The sequence below is a fragment of the Helicoverpa armigera genome, chromosome 24 (assembly GCF_030705265.1).
Source record: "Helicoverpa armigera isolate CAAS_96S chromosome 24, ASM3070526v1, whole genome shotgun sequence".
In the NCBI taxonomy this organism is placed as follows: domain Eukaryota; kingdom Metazoa; phylum Arthropoda; class Insecta; order Lepidoptera; family Noctuidae; genus Helicoverpa; species Helicoverpa armigera.
In genome coordinates, this window is record NC_087143.1 from 7296270 (window position 1) to 7322512 (window position 26243).

The 26243-nt window shown below is 35.0% G+C and overlaps 1 protein-coding gene across 3 annotated transcripts in view; it reads right to left on the reverse strand.

The window, feature by feature from the left end:
• LOC110371137 (uncharacterized) overlaps positions 1 to 26243 on the reverse strand; it is a 118268-nt gene that overhangs the window by 5078 nt on the left and 86947 nt on the right. For 2 of the 3 annotated variants that reach the window (XM_064041144.1, XM_064041142.1), the window contains exons 4-5: positions 24491 to 24537; positions 5856 to 7754 (exon numbers count right to left, since the gene is read on the reverse strand). In XM_064041144.1, the coding sequence (XP_063897214.1) occupies positions 5863 to 7737 (1875 nt within the window). In that variant the 5' untranslated portion in view covers positions 7738 to 7754; positions 24491 to 24537 and the 3' untranslated portion in view covers positions 5856 to 5862. Of the gene's footprint in view, positions 1 to 5855; positions 7755 to 24490; positions 24540 to 26243 lie in introns of all 3 variants that reach the window. The other variant, XM_064041143.1, reaches the window with a different exon arrangement.

Genomic DNA, 26243 nt, shown 5'->3' on the forward strand with positions numbered 1-26243 from the left:
TAGCAATATTGACAGCTGATCACTTAGTGGGAACGTAAAAAGTTTGTATGTGAAACAAAAAAGTGTTTGTAATGAAAGCTATTAGAAATAGCAAGAGTAATTATGAGAGATACGAAAAGAAATTTAAATAAAGATATAATCACAATGTAGCTTTTCCTTGCGGTTTTCACCTTTATCTCGAGGATTTACTTTCTACAAAGTGCATCAAAACGGACAAAATTTCATCAACATTTGTTCAGTGGTTTTTGAGTGGACGGGTAAAAACCACAAAATAATATCTTGTTCTATTTTATGGTTTTCCTTTGGTACATGATTATTAAAATTGGAAATAATTACAACTAGAGAAATATGTATAGGTATAACGAAAGTTATGTGCTTAATCATTAAATGCATACGGTAGGTAATGATCCAGTTTCATTGTTAATTAAAATTAGGATTATTTCAAGTAGAACATGTTAGGAAGAGGAAATTTATAACACGCTCACTTTCACCGGTTTTTTACATTTTAGTCTAGTCTAGTTACGCTATTTGTATATAGCTTAAGTAGTCTAACTAATTAATTACACTATTCTATGCTTAACTTGCTAAAAATCTTAAACGTTCAACATTTTGTACCTAACGGACTTTTTGAAAACCTGTCATTTTCAACGTTTTGAACTGAGGGTAATTTTTGAAAATCTGTCAATTTCAACTTTTTGAAAGTTTTTTTTTCAGAACAAAACACCTACAAAATAATCTTCTTTGTAGTTCTTCACTATTAACTTGATAGTGTAAAGCACCTTTAAGTTCAATCTATACATAATTCAAAGCTTATTTATAGACTTACATTGAAAGCCAGGACCAACTCAACAAAAACTAGACACACAGTTTTTGCCCCTTCTTGAAGGAACTTGTACGTAGATTTTCTTTGAAGAGAAAGGATAAAATAGCATTTAATTCTTTAAAGGAAAAGTAAAGATAGAAGACCACTTTGATTCTTGGTTTTTTGCGAGGTTAAGCTGTGCAGGTACGGTCATAAAATGGATGGGTGACCAAACTGTATTCAATTACCACTATCGTACAAAAATCGTGGAATATTTCATGAATTAACTATTATTCTCATATACCTATCTTATTAGAAATCCAAAATTTGAAATACCTAGTCACACTTTTTAGTCTCGCAAATACAGGATGTTTTAAACGTAATAAAAAACAGGAACATGAATTAAAAAAACTAATCCTGTATTTTTTCAACAAAATTTACATTTTAATAAAGAAAAAGCACCACCGTTAAAACGTATCGTGCAGCTAAAATAATCCGAGCAATTACCATTACATAGAAGTATTTAGCAAAATGAAAATTATGATGTTCAGGGCGCGGTCTTCGTGGCGAAAATAGGCGTTGGCTGCACGGGTGCGCCTCAATTACAGGCAAATTAGTCGCGTAAAAGTTGGCAAATTGATGCTAACATTAGGGCATGACCTTGACCTTGGGATATCAAAATATTGTCGTTAATGAAAGCTGTCATTAGTGCAGTGGGTAATGTGTTTTCTATTTTTGGCCTTGGTGACTTTTGTATTAAAATATTAGGTTCTATAAATACCTACAGCCATCAAGAGGGTCAGTTTACAACATTTAATAAAATGAAGTACACAATAGGTTCTTTATTTTAAGGATGAGATTAGTACCAGAGGACGTTCGAGAGAAAATAGCCAGTAATACAGTTGGTACATATAAGGGATTCGTCAAGTATTTTAAAGATTTCCTGTATATTCTTAACTTATTCTATGCGGGAATCAAACCCACAACACAGCGCTGATTAACCACTGCGCCACTCAAGCCATTAAAAAATAGATTATCTCTGCAAATTCTATACTTATGTAGCCTATTTCGAAATTAATAGTATTAAGCACTTTGTATACCTAATAAAAAATACGAGATAGGATTGGCACATAAGTCAAAGCTACATTCAATCAAAGCCATTTGCATTCGTCTGTAGATGAGTTAAGTACATCCTGCGGAGTTCGGTCAATAACTCTAAAACACACACTACAAACTTTTAGTCGGCCGATAGTTGATCTTCTCCAGAGCCTTTTCCCAACTATGTTGGGATCGGCTTCCAGTCTCACCGGATGCAACGTACCAGTGTTTTACAAGGAGCGACTGCCTATCTGACCTCCTCAACGCAGTTACCCGTGCAATCCAGTAATCCTTGGTAAGACTGGTGCAAATTTTACTGGCTTCTGACTACCCGTAACGACAAGGATGTTAAAGGACAGCCGGGACCTACAGTTTAACGTGCAATCCGAAACACAGTCTTTGGTGTCCAAGATATACTTAGAAAGTTCATACAAACTTAGAAAAGTTGCATTGGTACTTGCCTTCGGTATGAGGCCGACTAAAAATTGATTGAAATCATGATTTTTTTTCTTACCAACGGGCCGACAGTCGGTCGACTATTAAATCTGCAGTGTGCGCGCAGATTAACAAAAAACCTTAATCAAGATACAAGCTAATAGGTTTTCATCACACAGTTAGCCAATTAATATTTTGGCTAGACTTTTTATTGAATGAATTGGAAATACCGCTCGGTTTTGTGTTATTGTGATAGACGGTGTTAGAGAGGTACGCTAGCTTAGATTGTAAGTAGTTGCTAAGCTGATTAGATTTTTGTAAGATATGAGCACTAGAGAGTAAGTAATCTTACAGTTGCTTATTAAGCTTATTACGTACATATAATACATATTTTTTAACTATGCTATTAATTAGAAATGACAGAAAACAGAATTTAATAGGTACACTTTTTTGCTAACTGAGTTATAATTGCCTAGATCTTTTACTAGATTGCACCAAAATTGGTCCAGTAGTTTAGCTATAGCACCTTAAAATAGCTCGCTACATAAATAAGCATTTGTATGTATGTATATTCATAAGTCAGTATTAAAAATAATTTACATACAAAACTTAACTATCTAATACCCCCCCCACAGACTGCACATCAGTGGTAACTGTCATGCACCTTAACTCAATAGCAATAAGTACGATTTTCCTATAAAACTGTTACCACTGACCTGATGTTGACTGTACCTATATTTTATCAACACCCTGTATGTTTTCATCATCTCTTCAGTTATTATCAAATCAGCAAATGACCCCTTTTTTGTCCTTTGAACATCTTTGGCAGTCGGTACGGGTAGTCAGAAGCCAGAAAGTCTAACAACCAGTCTTACGAAAGGGTATTGGGTTGCCCGGGTAACTGGGTTTGAGGAGATCAGATAGGCAGTCGCTCCTTGTAAAACACTGGCACTCAGCTGCATCTGGTTAGACTGGAAGCCGACTTCAACATAGTTGGGAAAACGCTCGACATATGATGATGATCTCTTAGTCTGTGTGTGGTTGCAATATAAGGGAGTGTCTGACTAAAACCCACCATGTTCCTTATGGAGCCCTTTGTGTACCAGGGCCGCGGTAACTCTTTCAAATAATCCCGCAGTAGGCAGGCTTGGGTACGGACGACCCAAGCACATACCTCAATCTGTCAAATTTCTTTAATAGATTTTTAACCTTATCACATTAGTGGAAGGTTAATGTTCGATTGGTATTGACAGATTCGGATAGGTTGACCTGCTGTCGACTGTCCATTATCTGAGAGGCTGAGAGTTTCAATAGTAGCCAATCATAAACAGTGGCACTTTACTACTATATTCCGTAATTTACTAATCATTAAACAACAAACAAATGTTATCAATTAACAAAGAACCTAAATCATTTACTACAATCGAAACATGAACACAATTTGCTTAATTACAAATCGGAATAACCTATTCGATTCAAGAATTCGGAGTTACAAAATACTAGGGATCGATACTGATGTACCGAGCTTTTCATTTTCACAATTTATAGGAAACTTTGCGGTTGGCATATCACGATGTGTTAGTGACATTTGAAACTGTGTTTACACATTTGTGTAAGACGAACGGGAATTTAAATCGATAATTTGTATGGAGTTTATTTTGTATTTTGATAGGGTTTTAAATATATGTTGGCTTTGAATATAAAAAGTAGGTATTTGTATCCCAATGCCCAAAATATTATGCATCATATTGGGAATCATTAGGAGACCGAGGTAATCAGTTCGGTAGTTGCAAGGAAAACCATTGTAATGGTAGATTGAGTGAAAAATACAGAATCTTAAATTATTTCTAAAGGTAAAAATGGGATACTGAAGATGAACATTATGAGAAGTATCTATTCCTTCGGATTGTTCGGATGTTAAATGAATGACTCGCAACTCTGCTATACAAAGGAAACCAGAATAACATGAATGGGATTCCATCCAGATCAGGACTCTAGTTTTTTTGAGTTATTACAGAAGAGCCATATAATTATATAAAAGGCATAGTCCATCTTGTCTTAAATGATTACTCCAAAATGTCCTTCGTACTACATATTTGTAACATATTGAGCGAATACTCGTCATTACCTTTACACAAACAAACAAATGACTGTGCAAATGCGTCCACAGCACCGAAGATTTGCCAACACAACGATTTATGATAGAAATCACATGTTTGTACGTGAATCGTGTAATTGCATTGATAATACGTGTTTTACATAGTTTAGAAGATTGTAACGTGTTTGTGAATTCGTGGTGACATCTGATGTTTTAAACTTAGGGCCTTGGGGCACTTTGATTTGCATATTAATTTTTGTTCAAAGAAACGTTTGTCAAAATTGAGCTCATAAATAAGCACTTTTTAATCGTCAAAACTAAAGATAGACTTTGAAACGCCCACCCTTCAAAAATTTCCTATGTGTTTTGCTGAGAGGAAGAAGTCAGGATGTTTAAGACTATTATAGACTGGGCATGTGATCTTTGTCGTTTATTGAAATTGACCAGATTTTAAGGCATAGTATATTTTTTTCTATTTATAAAGCAACTTTCAAACGTTCTCAGTGTGTCATGTCTGTTGAAGATACGCAAAAGTATTGAATAAGTTTCGAATATAAACAAAAACAGTGAGACTAAAATGTAGAAACTTCATTTAACTATACAAAACACTATTTTAGTAAACAAACACGCGAATAAGATTGAAGATGCAATGCTTGAGGTCGTGACCTCTGACTTGAATGCCTATAAGATAGTAAAAGTTTGCACGCTAAAGTTAAATTACATGTTAAATACTAAGGACAGTTTCCAAATCAAATGTCATCATCCTCCGAGCCTTTTTCACAACTATGTTGGGGTCGGCTTCCAGTCTAACCGAATGTAGCTGAGTACCAGTGTTTTACAAGGAGCGACTGCCCTGCCTGACCTCCTCAACCCAGTTACCCGGGCAACTCCGTGGTTAGACTGGTGTCAGACTTACTGGCTTTTGAGTACCTGTAACGACTGCCAAGGATGTTCACTGACAGCCGGGACCTACAGTTCAACGTGCCATCCGAAACAAAGTCATTGGTGTCTAAGATATACTTAGAAAGTACATACAAACTTAGAAAAGTTGGTACTTGCCTTTCCTATCAAATGTATTCAAATAGAATTCTCGATGTCGATAGCAACGTAGTATAATTTTATGTGATTTTTCCTGGATTTAAGTGTAGAAGGTTATCTAGAGATAAACCACCTTCCTAGAAAATGGTGTTTTACTGGACTTAGTGCTATGTTTATAGCTTTAACTTTGTTCGAGGCAATGGTTTATTCCTAGTATTAAAGTCAATTCTTTGTAAGGACCACGTTTTATAATAAGGTGGGAGCTGTCTAGATGTTAAAACCCCCAAAACCTATCTTTAAAATGGCTCAGCATCCTAATTTTTAATGGACGAGTATGACATGTGTTACTTTTAGGTTAATATTGAAAAGAGATGCGAAACTTACCAAAATTTTAAAGATACAACGTCGGCACCCTCTTCTGAGCTCCCAAAGACAATTTGTTACCAATCTTCTTGTAGCCTTCATTCTTAACTCTAGTTTTAGGTTTATCTGGATCTGGGCACCCCTTGAGCTCCCAAACCAGGTTCGTCAGTGACTTCGGTCTGCTTAACTTCCTAGATCTTTTTTCTGGGAGTTTAGGACCATTTCCAGAATCTCCCGACGTTCTCCCACCGGAATGACTTGAGTCTAAAGTTCCATCTAACTCCATGGCCTGATGGATGTTCGATAAGCTCTTATATCTTATATTGAAAATTGGAGAGTCACCTTTTATTGGTCGTATTGGACTAGCGACGGGACTAGGGGCCTCTTTAGTCGGCGAAGTACTTTTTTGACGGAATACCATCCTATTCTTATTGTTGTTCACACTATTTTTGATGTAAAGTTTTGGCAGGTTAGGTGCCGGTGCTATGGAACATTTCTCCTTGTATACAGTGACTGGGGTTTCCTTAATTGGTGTAGGTGCTTTTCTAGTTCTCTTTTCAGCTTTTTGGATGTTTAATGGCTTCTTTGTGGGTATGGTTTCTATTGGCGGTGGTTCTGGCTTTATTTCTGTGATGAGAGGCATGTGGATAGGAGTAGCAGCGGGCGATGATGGTGCAGACTCGTGTCGTGGAGTTGGCTCGTTTGAATATGAAGCTTTAATGTTTTTAGGAAGTGGAGCGAAGCCCCTGACGTAGTCATAAATTTGGTCTATTTCATCGTATTCATCTGGGATACTGTTCTCGTCTCGATGACTGCTGTAAATGTGGTTGTGGCGTGACATGTGTTTGTGTTGGTTAGCTGTGTCAGAAGATGCGCTACGCCGAAGGAAATATCCAGTTTTGACTAACGGTGGCGCATGTAGAGGCCCATTCAAAAGCCTCTTCGGGTCTCCTAACTTTCCATCTAACACGTGTATTCTGTCTACGACATCTACTAACAAACGATTGCACTTTTCCACTAATCTAGAGAACTCCATGAAATTCTTTATTTGTTCCTCATTTTTGCATCTTTGCATTTTTAATGGTGCTGCCAAGGGTAGTGCTACTAATGCATTGCCTTCTTTAGGGAGAGGGAGAGCGAAGACATGTTCTTCTTCATACATTGACAACAGTCTTAATTCTGGAACAAAATGGCTGGCACTCTTAAGCCCTCTCGGCGGAGTGCCGTGAACTAGCCTCACAGTTATAGGCAGACGTTTTGTCAGTAAAGTCTTAGCTGTATGCACACCACTTATATTCTCTTCCTTAGCGACTGCTGAAAACTTCCCCCTTTGATCCAGACTTAATAAAACCATATCACCTTTAGCGTCAGTGCACTTCAAATACTTGTTCTTGCCTAAGAAAGTTTCTCCTCTCGGCATGATAACTTCTCCAGCTGGCAGATTCCTGGCTCCATCAGCGGTAACATTACCGTCCAAGTCTGTTTTAGCACAAATAACTCTAACTGGTTCTCTAACAAGACATCCATCATCAAGCTTCCTTCTAGCTAGCTCTGATACTGATTCAATGCACCTTACAGCCCGACCTTCTTCACTAAGCAGTTCAAAATACCCTTTATAAGTTTCGGGTATAGCTATCCTAGGTCCAACACTGACCATCCGTCTTCCTTCTTTAAGTTTGATAGCTTGAGCAATGATTTTCTTTCTCTTTCCTGCTGATACAAGGAGTGCTGTGCTTTGTAAGCCGGGGCTTGGTAGCGTGGGGACTCCAAGACCACCATATTGTCCTTTAATGATTTTCGCGACGCTTGGGAGTCGGTTCTTGATGGCGAACTCTCGGAGGTAGCTGCCCTCGTCGCACCAGCGTGACGCTGCGGCCACTACTTGGCCGTCTGTGGCTGCCATCGTGGGTTTAGTCACATCTGTGGAAGGGAGAGAAAAATATATGTTAATTATGAAGTAAATTAATGTTTGCCTTAAGAAAATTTGTGGTTAATTTTATTTACCACTTGCTTCTACTTTTGTACTATAAGTTAGACGCATGGAGAACAAAAGGACAATAATGTCTGATGTCATAAACAGATAGCTAATAGAAAGTTTGTATGTAACGAGAGATCTGTAACTACTGGACAGCTTCCAGAATTTCTTACAACAAAACTATTGGGTAAGACTTCCTCATCTCCGAAACTGTATGTGTTACACATAAATAAACGCAATTGCTACCGTATGCGGTTAAAACCGTTAAACTAAACTTCGGTTAACCGAGAGGAAAACCCAGTTTTACAATAAACGCAGATCACGTGCTGAGTAAAGTGTAAACTGATGGCATGAGAGGTATAAATTGTTTATATTCTGATGTAGATTAGGGCGCACACAGATTGTTGAGACGCAACGACGCGGTCAAAACTGTGTGTTGGCATTTTTTTATGGCAGTGGTCAATAGTGATTTATGCTATGCTGTAAATTGCAATGAAATAATTTGGTGTTATATTGAGTTAGTTTTAATACTTGTAATTGATTAAATAGACAATTATATACATAAAACAAGAAGTAAACGTTAATTAGACGGTAACTTATTAGATTCTCGCTTGATTTTTGTTGTCTTGTGACAAAAGTAACTTACAGCCTTTCTTGATAAATGGGCTATCTAACAGCCTAATTATTTTCAAATCGGTCCAGACTTACTTTCGGAGTTTGGCGCTTTCTAGCAAACAAAACAACTTTTAGCTTTATAATATCAGTTTAATTCACAAATCCTCGATATTTCTCTTCACAAAAATTTTCCTTATCCAGTGCAACAAATACCTACAGTAACCTCTAAACGTTCGATTAGCTAACAGAACAACAAAGAAATGATCGGTCAATAACGTCGGTTATAAAACCACCGTTATACAATGCGTGTAGTTATTTATCGATAAATACTTCGCCACAATGACTAAGAGTTGACGCAGACTGGAGACTTTTAGTCGGCCGACAGTTGCACTTATTTATTTATATACAATTTATGCACACACGCATAAGAAGAAAGAAGACAGGAAAAAAAGAATTTACAAAGGTACACTAATCAGTAAATACATAAGGAATACAGACAGTATTGTACAAAAGCGAGCTTAACCCAGAATTCAAAATCCTAACTAATATTGTATAATTTCAATACTTACTAACACATAGGTATTTATTTTTCAGTCTGTATGCACTTAGTAGATTTACATAATGATAATGTACACATACAGACTGAAAAATAAATACCTAAAAATAAATATTGTTTAATTATTTACCTATTCTGAAATTGTGATGTAAATAACTACTTAATATATGTTTGATTTATACTGGCATTAAATGATAATGTTGCTATGCACTAACAGGGTCCAAAATAATTGTTCTTAGCTATAATCCAAATGTCACACTTGAAAAAACTGTAAAAAGCAAATTAATTATATGAGTATGAATGTTATAAAATTTTTAATTAGTCTGTTTGATACCGGCCAAATACCTGATCGTTTTAATGTGCGTACTACCATTCATCTTCATACTGATGTATGAGTCCAAACAAACTATCGGCCGACTAAAAGTTTACAGTGTGCTCTCTAACCGTTTGCTTCAAAGATGTTTGGTTATGCAATATCAATGATGGACATTCTTATTGATTTGTTACGGGTGGAGAATAGCATTTTCATGGGTTTTGGTACCGTAAAATTTGTTATTATATTTTGGTTGCTTAGCACCTTATTTGCAATATTACTAAGTAGTATTGGCTATTTTAGTCATGAAAATTAAAGTGGCTCCTTTTTTGTGACCAGAAGTTTACGTTCAGTTTTATTTTACAAGTAATGTTATGTGTTTTGTTTTTTGAAATAAAAGTCGTACTTTGGACCTGAACTTACGATTATCGATTATTAGAAATAGCATTGACAGTGAAACTTAGCTTTTTCCATCTAAGAGGCATCCTAGATTCTTCCTAAGGTTTTAATCAACTTCTAAGATAATCATTTAAAGCTCGTTCATCAAAAAGCATTGCATTATACAAACAACCATATATATTTACAATTACAATTATAAATATGCATTGCCATCCAGGCGTGCAGACAGCCTTTTGGGCACGATCCCCGCTGACAGCGATGCGGGTGAATTTTTTGATATAGGTATGTAAATGCTTTTATTTTTGTAAATATGTAAATATCATTGTAAAATTATACACATATAATAAAGAGGAATTATAAATATAATATTATTAAGCATTCCAGCATTGCCAAAGCACCTATACCGTTCTACGCGCTAGAATTCAGGATTACCGATAAAGCTCATATACCTAATGTCTGATAATATGCTTATACTTATATCATTTATCGCTTCTTAACACTCTGTAGTAGATATTGAATACCGGTCAACTACCGGCAATGATAGTGTGATGTTACTGCGGTATGCGTAACAATACTGTGTAATCTTTTGGGGTTATTTGAAGGTGTAGGCAAGATACACTGCTGGGAATGAGTGTTAATCTCCACGCATGCTGAAAGTTAATTGACGATTTTTCAGACTTAAAATAATAATTTTTGTGCTATGGTTTAGGTCAGTCTTGTCTTGGCCAACAATGTCAAGAAATACCTACCTTAGAAACGCTTTTATGCTTGCTGCAGTTGGCCAAAGCATGGGTAGACGTGCATCGAAATGTACGATAAATAATTAAGTACATTTACATTACATAACCTATCTACCTGTAGGTTTGCTTATATTTGACATCACTTGTCTATGGCTTATGTTATTGAAAGCCGAACTTACCCTATGACAATCGATAATTATTGTTAGAAGCCAAAAGGTCTGACTACTAGTCTTACCAAAGGGCTACCTACCATTCAATTAACTGAGTTTAAGAGATCAGATACACATTCACTCCATGTGGTACACTAGCATTGCCTCAAATTATTACCAACTCAACAATTACAAAAACGCAGATAAAACAGAAGATACATAAAAATTCTTTCCACAATCACAGGATTGGCTAAAAATTACCTAACACATTATACCATTTGCCCTTGTACCGTGCGCCGGCGCAACGTATGCGTAACAGCCATTGTTTTGTGTACGTTGACCTTAAACTTGGTAATACAGTTTGTTTTAAAGTTTTATACGTTATGCCTTAATTAGTTTTCGGTTTGTTACCGTTTTTTGGAATAACGGGGTCTTGAGATTTTGTCGGGTTTTTTGACTTCGTGTGTTTGGTGAGTTTAGGATTGGTTTCAGATATTGGGATTGAAAGAGTTTTGCAGTTTTTGCGTGAAGAAGGAAACAATTTCGGTCATGTACCCAAAACTTATCCCTAAGATTGGCTTCACTTCCAATGGTTTAATGCTTTTTCTCGCAGCCATGTTTTCTGGTTCGTTCACTGACTGGTAATGGCAATTGATCTGATGAATGAAATGAGGACTTTGTTTATTGAGCACAGTTAGTCGAAGACTGGTAAGGAATGAGTACAGAATTACAGATTCTTATGCAACTTTTTGGTAGGTGGTAAATCATTAAACTACTCCGTCAGCTGTGGATGCGGGATAATACACCACATAGGATGGTTGGGCCATACCACTCATGGTTGATCAGTCCAACCTGAGAGTCTGATTTGGAATCTTTTTAGGTCTTACTTAGTGTTCTTTCAAAAATAACTCTTTTAATAAACCTGGACTATTGGAGATGATAGTTCAAACTACGTTTTTGTTGTAGTTTTTATAGATACCATTTGTCATTTAAATAGAAGGTACCCAACAAGTGGTACGGAATAAGCACCTGTCTAGAATTAATCACAAATTATTATTTCTATATGGTGCGACGGCCATTGAGCATGATTGACATTCGATTATATAATTCCGTTCAACGCTAGCGTAATAAGGAGTCATGGATATTTTTTGTACGTATCAGTATAATAGTACCTAGTGTAAGATTTCTAAGTTGGTATAAAAATGTGAATTGAAGAGCTTTTGAATGGTTTTCAACTAGTTGGTTTAATACTGAAAAAGTTAGCTCTATAAAACTGCATTATTTCATTTCAATTTCATTTTATTTAGCTTTAGCGACAGACTTTTCTGAAATCGTCCTAAGCGAATTGTCCTAAACTGCTACTTACTTTATTTAGAACCACTGAAACCTACGTACTAAATAAGCATCATGATATAATGTATAGACCAGTTGAGTAGGTACAACATTTCATATGACCCTTTCAAAATTGTTCCTTAATTTTCTCGTCCGTTTTAGTGATCCTCTAAGTCCCTTCAAGCAAAATTACTCTTGACGAGTCACGATCAAAAATCGCGTTAAAAAACTGGTTCTTCACTATTCGAACCCGAAGATGACTTTCAAGAAGTTTTAAAAACAGATCACAGATAAAAATTAGGTATAGTTCGAATTAAAAAGAGGTTCCGATAGCAATGCAAACTCGTTAGAATTTATCTGATTGAACAGACCATGAAACTCTTTTAAATGGTTCCTTATTTAAACTTGAACAAGTATTAAGTATTTTTCTCTATAAGGATTTAGTCATTCTCTCCCTTTTTTTTTGACTATTTTATCGTCATATAGTTTATCGCTTTTTGGCTAGCTAGCCGATTTCCCGCGGTTTCACCTGTATCCCGTGGGAACAACTACATGTGCCAGGATACAATATAGCCATGTTATTCGAAAAAACTGTAGCTTTCCATCAGAAAAAGAATTTTTTAAATTAGTTCAGTAGTTTCTGAGCAATTAGAGAGACAAATAAACAAAAAATATTAGTATAGAAGTATAGATTAGCTTAGATTAATATCCTAGAAAGGGTACTAATGTTACTGGTAAAACGTGCCAAGATTTTTCTAAATGCAATTTTTTGTAGTCTCTTCGAACATTACCGAGCATTATGAAAAATCTTACAATATATTTTACCAAATAAATCCTGCAAAATTATTTTTCTCAAACATTTTCCTCAAACCAAACATCTTACGAGTCCAAAAACTGATTTTACCCCATCATCACGATTTTGATACCAAAAATAATACTTGGGAACGGTTCTGTCGCCGATAGTACGTCACGACTGTATCGCACGATTAAACCTATTGTGAGCGTCTAGATAATATTGTGGGTAACTGTACCCCGATCGCTGGTAGACAAATAAGGAGCGAGTTGTGGGGGCAGGGAGTCAGCGGGTGGATGGGAGTTGGCGGGTTGGAGTTTGTGGGTGTATAGTATGCATTTTTGAAGAGCAATTAGCACTATAAAGTAACCATTTAAACTTAATTTTAAAAATATTGACAGTATAATTTTGTTACTTGGCTATTGTCATTCTGTCCTTAAAATGAGTACATATGTGACCGTAGTATGTGATTAAAGTGTCTCTTCAATATGTTTGAGACAGAATCGATCCTAACTATATGATAGATGTAACACTAGCTACAAGAGCCTTTGGTAACGATATCCCACAGCATGGCAAAGACTTATAATCATGCCTCATCTTCTAATCGAATGTTGGGTTACTGAGTTTTAAGACTGTAGAAAGCTTTTCTTATAAGTTTTCAAATTCAATAAACAGAATAACAATCTTCAACAACGTACAAGGATATTTACCACACTTCTCAGCTCTCACAAAACTCTCACACGCAAAAAATCCCGTCCCAATCGCCAACTCGCTACTTTACCCTCTCTCTGATTTCGTAGCCCGACCTTCCAAGTACAGTCTGTCAGACCGCTAGAACTCGTTTCCCATGTAGTTTGAAAACTTGTTCAGTCCTCTGCACCAAATTAGGTATCATATTTATGTCCAGTGATAATTATAAGTTTTATTATGATTACGTTATGATGGGAATCCGTTGGCAGTCGGGTTTTCACGGGGTAAATGTGTCTTTGAAGTTTTAACGGGAATTTTTGTGGGCTTTTGTCTGTGGTCAGTTTTATTAAGTATCTATAGACTATAGATACCTTATCATCCTCCGAGCCTTTTTCCCAACTATGTTGGGGTCGGCTTCCAGTCTAACCGGATGTAGCTGAGTACCAGCGCTTTACAAGGAGCGACTGCCCTATCTGACCTCCTAACCCGGGCAACCCAATACCCCTTGATTAGACTGGTGTCAGACTTACTGGCTTCTGATTATCCGTAACGACTGCCAAGGATGTTCAATGACAGCCGGGCCCTATAGTTTAACGTGCCACCCGAAACACAGACTATAGATACCTATAGGTAGTCAAAAGGTTGTAAAGGCTTAAGTAAGTGGTTAAGGATAGTTGAATTAATTATTGCAATTGTTTTAAAGGTTGATAGGTAGTTAGTTATAGGACCGGGTAGCCTAATGGATATTTTTGCAGAAAGTTGCCGGAAGAAATTCACAGATTGACTTTTAATTATTATTATGTATATAGCCTCATACCTCCACAAAGGAAATAATATGGACTCTATGAGGTACAGATTAAAGGAGTTCTAGAGCTATTCGGTAACTTTTAGTATTTTCTCTACCTTCTATACATTTAATTACCTTAATGTGGTAGTAATGACTTAGTAAAGTTGTTCTTTATTTTATAAACTAACAAATAAAAAGAAGTGGTCATCGCTTTATAATTAAGAAGATCTAGGTTGTCTCTGTCGATTGTTCTCATAACTATCTTCATATTTAGGAAGTTCCATTGTTTTTACACAAACTATATACACAACCTTATTCTTTAGGGCATAAAGTTGAAATTTAAATGGATACATGTCGAAAATATCTAATTGTTTTAAGACAAAGTTATATGTGTAACCAAGAAAATGATTATAAAGTCTTATGTTTTGGGCAAAATTGCAATGGATATATTGGCCTCACTCCATTCTAAGAAATGTTTCTCGACATTCTGGAAAGGTACTAAAAAGCTCAATGTCTCTCCAAGCTTACCATTTAGCGTGGAGGGTGAGAGTGACCACACTGGGATAGCTAATATATTTAAAGAGCAGTTTATTGTGAGCTCACCTCTTGAATCTATGGGAAGGGTGAACGATGCTGAGTCTTCTCAGTCAGGAGCACCCTTTAAGTTTACGTGTACAGAAATAAAAGCAGCCATTAAATGTATGAAGCGGGGAAAGTCTCCTGGGCATGATGGGCTCAGCATTGAGCATCTTCAAAATGCCGGTGTGCACTTGCCAAGAGTATTAACCATGTTTTTAAACCTTTGTATGGGCCATTCTTATCTTCCACAGGAGATGCTCGATACGTTAGTTGTTCCTATTGTAAAAAATCGGACGGGAGACATAGCTGACAAAGGGAACTATAGGCCAATTTCGTTAGCAACTGTAATAGCCAAAGTGTTTGACAGTGTGCTTGACGTGCACCTGAGTAACTGTACAAAACTTCACGACACACAGTTCGGTTTTCGTGCGGGGCTGTCTACAGAGAGTGCAATACTTGCGTTAAAGCACACTGTCAAATATTATACGGACAGGAAGACACCGGTGTATGCTTGTTTCCTAGATCTTTCCAAAGCGTTTGACCTAGTTTCATATAACGTTTTATGGGAGAAGCTTCGGAGGGCGGGAGTTCCGGCTGCATTGGTGTCAATATTATCTATCTGGTATGAAAAGCAAAGGAACTTTGTTAAATGGTCTAACGCATTATCAGAGCCATATAAATTGAAATGTGGTGTGAGGCAGGGGGGTCTGACTTCCCCGAGAATATTTAATATTTATGTCAACAACTTGCTTGTTGAGCTCAGCAGCACTCATGTCGGTTGCCATGTAGACGGAGTAAGTTTAAATAATTTAAGTTACGCAGACGATATGGTGCTGCTGAGCCCCACAATCGGGGGAATAAGAAAGTTACTCACTATATGTGAAAGGTACGCTGAACAGCATGGGCTGAAGTATAATCCCACGAAAAGTGAGTTATTGGTTTTAAGGGAAAAATAAAAGCCCCTCATATATCCCACACGTAAACTGAACGGGTTACCGCTAAACAGGGTAACACAATTTAAATATCTAGGCCATATTGTGACAGAGGATTTAAAAGACGATCTAGATATGGAAAGGGAGCGCAGGGCGCTGGCTGTGAGGGGAAACATGTTGGCGCGCAGGTTTGCTGGTTGTTCAGCACCGGTTAAAATAACACTTTTTAAAGCGTTTTGTCAAATATTCTACACCAGCAGTCTGTGGGCTAATCATACACAAAAAGCGGACAGCGCACTGCGCATTCAATATAATAACGCCTTCAGGGCGCTGTTGAGGCTTCCACCTTACTGTAGTGCGTCAGGGATGTTCGCGGATGCGCACACTGATGATTATTTCGCGATCATGCGCAAAAAAGTGGCATCAGTGGTACGCAGATCGAGGGGAAGCAGCAACAGCATTCTGAAGGTATTTTCAGAAAGGCTAGAAGGGCCTGTTATGGATAGATTTATCAAGCTGCATGTTAGACATGGGACTTGATAAATCTTCTAATAATCCTGGATGTATTGTGTGTATTATTTTATATTATTTTGTACTTGTGTGTTACTACTAACATAGTTTGTAAGTTTGTACTGTTTACTAACACGCTATGGGCCGTCGATGCCTGAAAATAAAAGATTTTTATTTATTAATATGGTTGAAATTAGTTTAACTTTTCAAGTAAATAAATGCAATTAAAGTTGGTTTTATTGAATTAATGTTTTTGATGTGCTCTGCTTCGCTAATAATACAATTTCACGGTCAAGTGTGAGTGGCTATAAAATATAAGATCTAGATTTTAATATACTTTTTATTTTAGCGTCTACATTTCCTCTTTAATTAATTAACAACATTATATCAAATCAGAATGTAGCTGTCACGCTTTTACTCTGAAATCACTGAACTGATTTTGACAAAATTTCATGGAGACAGAGATGGAAACTACATATGGGGTAATCAGAAGCCAGTAAGTCGGACAACCAGTCTGACCAAGGGATGTTGGGTTTGCTCGGGTAACTGGGTTGAGGAGGTCAGATAGGCAGTCGCTCCTTGTAAAGCACTGGTACTCAGCTGCATCAGGTTAGACTGGAAGCCGACCCCAACATAGTTGGGAAGAAAGCAGGATATTAAGTAATTTTTAATAGAAATCGTGTGAATTAAGCATTGAAAAGATAAGGTAATTTTATATATCCAAGTATCGGTAATAATATGTTTTGCGCTTAGCAATTAATCGAGGTTTTGTATAGGATGTAGAGTATTTAATATCTATCCGGCAATTGCTATAAATCGTGAAAAGAGGTTGTTATAGAAAAGGCGGTCGTGAGAACTTCGTACTAAACGTAAAAAAAACTAAGTTACTGATTGGGTAGAGTTGAAAGGATTATACAAACCATTTTATTGATTTAGAAAATGCAGAGTATGATGCATTTCCGTCCCTATGATCTGGGTGTTATTCATAGGAATTAAAGTTTCAATATTAAAAAGGAAATTGCTGCAAATGGCATTTGGCTACCACTTGGTATATTATATTGTAACTTAAATCTGGTTAACTTAACAGCGAATCAGTGAATTGATGTATTGGCTGTTTGAAAGCCTCTCAAATCTTAAAAAAACATGGCCTTGAAAAGGACCGACTGTAGTTCTAAGTTGGGACCATATTGTGTTATCCTAAGCTGGCTTTTTGATCTTATAGCATATTTTTTTTTAATAATATTTTTTTAAAAAACTTATATTTTGTTAAATATACCAAGTTATGAGTAAATAAGTTAGCTACAATGTAATGTTGCTTTAATTAAACCTCTCAAGTTTGCTTTTAAACCATGATATTTTTTTTATCCTATTTTTTTTCTTCTTTTTTAACTTTTATGTTGTCTAACATACATATGTAGGTATTTTTTTTATATACCTAAGAATACCTACAGTTCTGCTTACCACGTATGGTGGGTATCACGTGCTAATAAGTTGACTGGTCCTCACCGTTATGTCTCACTCCGACTTGATGCTCAAGGATTTATAACAAGGTGCCTACACTGCGTGGACGAAAAATATACCAACGCGATTTCGAAAAAAAATGTTTTGGAATAATATGAAATATGGAATGTTGAAATAGATTATTTTAGTATTTAATGTAATATTGGTCAAATTAAAAAATATAATTTTTGGTCATGTTTATTACAGTTATAAGTAGGCCAAGATATTCAAATAAAATTTATAACTGGCTAAAACCATAATTACAAATTAAAGAGACCTTTACAAACGCTGCGACCAAAGAAATTATTTTAATGAGCCCTGTTTGTTTGTCATACCTAAAGACACAGGTTGACAACTTTAAATAATGACTCCACAAAGACAGCCACACATTTCTTAATGATGTATCATTACCATAGAAAAGTATCAATAAAAAAAAACTAAAAAGTACTTCAAACTACATGTAATCGTGATTAATTACGAGTATTGACTTTGTTTTTTGTTTTGAAGCACACGTGCGTAATTATACGGTCTATTAGTCAACTTCTAAAACTGTTTGCGAAGCCGATACAATCTATGAACATTAATCTATATAGTTACATGAAAATAAATCATGATTTTTAAACGAGTGATCTTTTTGCTTGTTACTTTTTTCTGTTTAAAAGATTACGTGATAAAGTTCAATCATCCAAATCGATTTAGAACAGTAGGTATATCCCAATATTTCTTACCAATATCATGCATGAGAATTCAACTGTCGGTTTGTCCTTAATAATTGTTCGGAAAACCAAACTAGGCAACTGAAATAGTAGATTTCATTTATTATTTATGATGTATATTTTTTATTTATGATGAAGACTAGTTGTATTTATGAGTTATGCCCGATTCGTCATTTTAGTGATTTGGCATCCATAAAAAACGTGTCCCAGTTGGTCATTCAATAAAATATTTTATTTGCTTAGTCCCAATTGGTCATCCGTACTTTATTTTGTAAAAAGTACTGTCAAAAAGATAAGCTTTACAATATTGTAATATGTTTTTTTTTATTTATTTTGGTTATGTTTTTTCCGAATATGGCAAGACGCTATTAATAAAATCGCGATTTCAACGGCGTCACACACCGCACGGCCAAAACCAAAATACCAGGATCGCATAGATCAGATGAGTAATATACCAATCAACGAGTGTCCATGGAACTGCCCACCGTGTACTAGGACCGCATAACTTACAGGAGTATAGCAGTCAAGAGTGTCAGGATTTTACGTTTTTTTCCTAATTGTAGATAAACATACCAATTTACACCATCATTCATCATTTTTATGTATACAATCTCTTTGCTAGTTATGGGCCCCTGGTACTTTTGTTACCGGCACAAAAAGTATCGAGTCACATTTTCGGGTTTATAAAATGCCCATGTTGTCTTCACCTGTGTTTTAATGTAAATTTTATTATATTTATATGAGAGCTATACCTTTACCTACATCGAAGTTTTTCATTTAAAATTTCTTCTAACACTTTTATTTCTGACGGTACTCTAATACGTGAAATTTTATGCGGGTGACCAATCGGAACTCAAAATTTAAATATTAAATTATTTATTTTGCTCGAATGACCAATTGGGATTTGGTGTATGGAAAAAATAGTTGGTGACCAATCGGTACTAATGACAAATTGGGAATAACTCGTATTTATGTTATTGTATTTACGGTATCCAATAATATCTTAATTAAGAAAACAGTTAGCTATACAGTTTAATGTCAAAACTGTACATTTAAATGATTGACATAACAATAGTAAATGCAATTACTTGCAACTGCATTACGAAGAAATGAATATTAGAACCATCATAATTATATAATTAGAAGTTATACCACTAGATAGATTAAATAACTTTATGAGTAGTTTTAACGTCAAACATGTTTACTTCCAAATGTATCGATGTATGATTTTTCTTATTTTTATCTATTTTTAGTACACATTTATAAATTATTTAAATAAAAATATTGAGAAATGGGTCAATGCACTGTTCAAATGTAAACGTTTGGAAATATACAACACATATGTTACGCTAAAATATGTAAATTAATACAAAAATTGGATCGATATCTTTGAATTACGGTAACTATACTGCTTGAATAATCTAAATATCAAAATATTTTAACATATTTATCTAGGTATTATCTTTTTACTTCTTTCGACAAAAATCTAATTTTTACCAAGTTAAATTATTAAATTCAAAGTTTGATTTGTATATATTTCAAATACACCTACAGTTTTTTTTTAATTTAATTTAAATATGAAATACCAAAATATTTTTTCAAACACTTTTAGTCATCCTCATATATCATACACATCCCAAAAAAAAATGGTACACATGTACATACACATATTTATAATATCAAAAACACAAACAAAAAAAAACATGAATATATTAAACCACCTACCCACTTTTCTATGCGACCAAAAAAAATTAAAACCAATTAAAAAAAAATGGAAAAAAAATCCTCATACAAACTGGCTACTTTTCCATGTCCCGGCGTGTACGACTGCGTTATAGCTTTTTGCAGCGCTCTGATGGGGTGAATGTCCTGCGCGCGCACTAACGTAACTAAATCGTGTGTCGGTTTGTACGTCACTGTAGGTATTAAAATCAAATGGATTATGTATGTGATTTTGAACGCTTTTGAAGATTTGTCAACGATTTTTTTTTGACTTGGTACTTATGTTTCTGTGTGACAGTTTTGACGTTTGAACTTACTGCCGTGTTTTTTGCAAGATTTTGGGTAACTCTAAAGCGATTTTACTGGACATGTTGGAAATTGATAGGACATTGTATAAGTCGGATAAGCAGACCTTCTTCAGCATTTATAGTTTCAAAAATACTTGTGAAATGACGACAGATACGCAGACCGAAAATTAAATTAAAATGAGCGCAGGATAATAAGCTCCGGAGGAATTCATGAGAGCTTTTTTGACTATAGGTATTTTAAATGCAAAATTACAAAACACTTGACGGCACTGCAAACATATAAGTACTGTAGTAATAAGACATTTCGATAGGATCGTTTTAATGTCTAAAATAATGGAGAACCGAAGAAAACTACTTGTATATAATACAATTATACATATAAAAATATCCTTACAATCAAATACTTAATGTTTACTACCAAATCAATGCAAATAGTCACGATTTTCACGGATTTTTGAGAAACACATCACCCACCATAAAAATACAATAATAAAAATAAATTCGAACAATTATGAATTTCACAGTTTTTGTTATAATATCGTATTTTAACTGATTTTATTATGTTTGCTGCAAAAAATGGTTAATGTATTTTTAATGGTTTTAGGTACTTACGAGTATAACTTATAGCTAAAAACTAAAGCTTAGAAACTTCTGGTCTGTTTTTTAAACTTATATCAGTGCTGTATGGCCGTGTGAAACCACAAAGATTTTGGACGAGATAAAAAAATTTAGGCGTACCGTAAAAAAATACAAGAGAAAGTCAATTCGAAACAGCTCACTGTTTTCCGGGAGAACTTCTCCCTGTATTAGGGTAAAATAGAGCTTATGTTATCCAGGGATAGTGTAGCTTACCAACAGTGAAATAATTGTTGATATTGGTTCGATAGTTAGGTACTTACAGAATCTTAAGTACAGAAACTAAAAAAATCATCTTTATAATATTACTAGCTTACTTACACCCATGGCTTTGCCCGCGTGGTGTGTTGATAAAAAGGAGCCTAGGTATGTGTTAATCTGGGGTATGACCTATCTACATTCCAAATTTTAACCAAATCGATCTAGCCGTTTTTGCGTGAAAGAATAACAAACACACATTCTCACAAACTTTCACATTTATTATAGGATTTTAGACAGGAAAAAACTTACAGTATTTCACCTATGTATGTACATTCCTATAAATCTCTGATTTCCGCATCAATCTCTTGAGTCCTTAACGAGAATCCATCTCTTCAAGTGTTAGTCGAAGCTCTTAGCTATTCCCAATATTATTCTAAGAGCTGTTAGATGGTTTTATAACGCTTAGATCTTAGGAAAATACTTTATAGTATTTACTATATACCCGCCTGTGCAATGTAAAAGAGGTAATGTTTACCTACTCTTTGAAAGTGTTCAAAGAAAAATCTTATTACTGTGTATTTGTAAAATAGTCTGGCTCTCCATGTAAAACACTGACATGTATTCAGCTGCATCTAGTTCGACTGGAAACTGACCAGCGAAAATAATTCTGTCTGTGTTGCCCTTTTATGCCAAAAATTTCTGAACCGATTTAGATGTTTGGTACACAGATATACATACATATACAAGCCTGAGACAGGATACTTACCCGGTTGCGGAAACTGGTTCCCTCGGGACATGTGTGTGAGAAAAACTATTTGCCGATCCATTTTACTACGGTAATTTTATATTTTAACCATCTATAAAGAAACTTTACTTCTTTAAACGCTTTTGATTGAATTCCAAGTAACGTTAACTTAACGTAAACTCTTTTAACTTTACGAGCATTCGTTACAATGTAGCTTTCAAAATCACCTGTTTTGTATTACCTATTTTATTTGCGCGAACATACTAACACCTAGCCGGTATGCAGCACAGATCTAGATGGGCTAAAGTGCCTGCCTAGGTTAAATTTCTTCCTGGATAAACGATAAAGTGTGGTATAAGGGAGAAACTTTTAGCGGATTTTGTGTTTAAAACTAATTTACTATCTAAGGAACCTACATTAATTATACCTTGATAATACTTATTAGATGCGTTCCGTTGAACCTAATTCCCGCATCTGGTTAAAAATAGACTTATCATGTAATTTCTCGAGTTCCAGTCCCAAATTTTGGTGAAACCAGTTCAGTAGTTTTCTCATGAAATACATAGGTACTTACTTACATACAGGCTTACTTTTACATTCAAAATATTATACATTTTTGAAGAATTTCATGTTATTTTATTCACATATTTTTATGATATTATCTATGTATGTCATTTTTTTTTCTACAGCTATCCAGTTAATTCTCTTCGCTTATTAAGAATAGTTTCCTCATGAATCATACTTTGATTGAATATTAGTTACGGATGTTTTTTGCAATACTTTTAAATAAAAAATATTTAAAATATTTCTTGAAGAATTTTATCGAGTTTAAGATTTTATTAGTAAGTACCTACCATTGCAAATCAGTAATCTTTGGCCTTAGACTGTGTTTTAGAAATTCATATTTTTTAGCGAGAGTTGAAAGATTTCATTCATTAATTTGTATATAGCTATTAAATTAAATTAAGTTGCATCCCAATACTATAATTGCTCATATTTTTTTAGCCAAAGCATATCCGCGTACTTAAAAAAAGATCAAGAATGATATAATATATTTTCTCTTCAAATCTAATTTGAAAATGCCAATGGAATATCCTTATATACATATAAAGCCTTTTTTTTCCGACGTCAAAAATCATCAAATGACCCCTCCCGCTGTGGGTTAGCAGCGGTGAGGGAGTGTCAGACTTTTACTGACTAAAAACCGTCGTGTTCCGTCATAGGCCTTTTATGTACCAGGGCCGTGGTATCTCTTTCGAACAACCCGCAGCATGTATATGTCGCAGGGATATGATAAAAACGGGGATTTGATCAATTCCCTAAGGCATTTGATCAAATCACGGATGATGTTAAAATAACAACACGATTTTATCTTTTCTCTAAACTAATCTAGTGAATTGAACAAATCCCTAAACTGGTTCAGTGAAATTACAAAAATAATTTTGCTTTGATATTTTAAAGGTTTATTTGCTAAGATATACCTACATAATTATGATAATCACGTGTGTGTTAAATTATAAGGAAATATTGATATAAAAAATCACCATTACCTACTCAGAACAATAATTTTTTTTTGAAAGAATGAACAAAAATTTCTTTAGAAAATAAAAAAATATTTTAGTTGCGTATGATATGCCTATTTGTAATAATCACTTATTTAAACATGTAGCTGATTTGTGGCATCGTGAATTACATAAAAGAATTTCTTACAGGCACAGGACAAGAACTGGCATGTTTTTTTGTCATTTCACTGAACCAATTTAGGGATTTGTTCAATTCACTAGATTTGTTTAGGGACAAGATAAAATCGTGTTGTTATTTTATCATCCTCCGTGATTTGATGAAATCCCTTAGGGAATTGATCAAATCCCCGTTTTTATCATATCCCTGCGACATATATAAAGCCTTATCTAAACTTCCAGAAAGTTCCACCAAAAATTGCTTAGCGCTTCTAACTTGTACCACAACCAAAGCACTACTTGGAATTGATTGAGACGAGTCTAATACAGAGTTAATTTGACCCTCATTTAACGGGACCTCGGGACCAGACCTCCGAGTCTAGACCTCTGGACTAGCTTTAATCTTTAATTGCTACACACTGTGGGTAGTTTTGTTGCGTTAAATAGGTACCTACGGGTACCGGGTTTTGTTGGTTAACAGACTGCTGGTTGTTAGAAGTTTGTAGTTGCTTTTGGTTATTAAATATATGGAATTTTTGGGTTCATGTTGAAGGAAAATTTAAATGATTTTTAGTTCGCCAGACATTGGTTGAGCTGGTCTTATTATGAATAGTGATTGGACCGGTGTTTCAATTTCAGACATAACATATCTACCATTTATTTGGAAAATTAAGGTTTTGGCCATGTGCCTAAAGAATATGAAGTAACCGGACAATTTATAGAATACATAACTATTATATTTTGCATTTTAGTATTAAATATACTACTTTAATAATTACCTTATAAACAGACACGAAATAAGTGATCTCTCCACTTTAGAGTTTGAATCTGAAACAAAATGAAATGTACTTTAGAATTATAGGTATTTAAAGCTGTTAGTAGTTTCTGTCCAGTGTAATATATTTTTACTGTTTTTCTTTACATAATCTGATAAATTGACACCTCCTTCAGCAATTTGAGTGGTAGGATATTTTAAATTAATGGCGAACAGTTTTTGGGGCAAAAAAATCTAGCTAATACATAGAAATTCTACATGTGAATATACAAAGTATTGTTTTTTTACATGTAGGATTTCTGTAACTACTTGTAATTCTTTAAAAGTATAGGTAAACCATGATTAACTAAAGTAATATGCGATGCGATGTTTTTGGGGTCAAAAATGTTACGGCTTTAGTTGCAACGGCAGATACAAACATGCCTAGTTTTTATTCAGCTTGGTACTTATCTGCTTATTAGACAACTGACCCAAAGCTAGATCCATTGGTGCTTTTAACCGACAATACCTCAAACGCCATTCTCCATATATACAGACAAACAGCTACATAACAACATATAAATCGCTTTTAAGCTAATTAGCCGCTTAATCAGCTAAAATCGCCTTGTAACGGATTGCTGAATGATCAGTCGTGCGTATAGTGGCCTAGTTAAGCTGTATATAATTCATTTATACTCAAATTATGAAGTGCGGGTTCTGTGGGTATAGCGCTAATTTGTGAGTCGTAGGTCGGCAGTTTGAATGGTGGGGATCAATTGATTTTATCTTAAATTTTACATGGTAAATACTAGTTATTCTCACAGTCGCACAGTCGTCTCCCGTGCGAACTACTTATCACTCCCGGATAAAAAGTAGCCTATGCCGTTTTTTAGGCTCCAGAGGATCTGTGTAACAAAATTCATTTTTTTTTAATCGGCTCAGAAGTTTTTCGCAAAAAGGGCAACAGACAGACGTATTTATTTTCGTACTTATAATATTAAAATTGACTATTGTTATTTTTAAGAAAGATACTTTTAAACTGCGATTTTTTTAATATGTTTTTGACTGTTAAACGGAGTGAGAATATCTCCATGTTTAAAACCTGTAACTGTTACCATTTCAATGATTTAAATTGTATAGAATAGCTTATTCTCCGATCTACTTAGAGCCAAAGTAAACTTTAAGGCTACATTTATATCGCAATAATTTAAATAAAGCAGTATTTATATCAATACGTCCTTAATCCTTCCTTATTGTAAATATCAGAGTAACTGTCTGTCTGTTACAATTTTACGCTACAATAGCTGAACCGATTTTAATGTAAATTATGCGCACGATATATTATGTTCCGGACGTAGTACAAAAGTTTGTGTGGGCAGTTACCGGGTTATAGTTTTGAGCAATAGAAAATGTTTTTTTTTTATTTATTTTTATTGGACGATTAGGTTAGGAAACTATAGAATAAAAATGAGCCTTCCGTCATGTTCCATCGTAGGCCATTTATGTACCAGGGCTGCGGTAACTCTTTCGAACAATCCCGCAGCCTCGGCGGGCCTTGGCCCTGTTGGACCCCACTGTGGATAAAAATAAGCTTATCTAAGTCTCAAAGTCATTTTCCATCTTCGTACGTCTCAATTAAATCGATTTAGTTGATCTGACGTTTGAGCGTAACTAAGAAACAAAATCACTTTCGGATGGTATTTGTAAGGATGTTACAGCACTGGTTAATACTGGCATTTTATAGTTGCTAGTAGACGATTGTAAGCCACAATAAAATG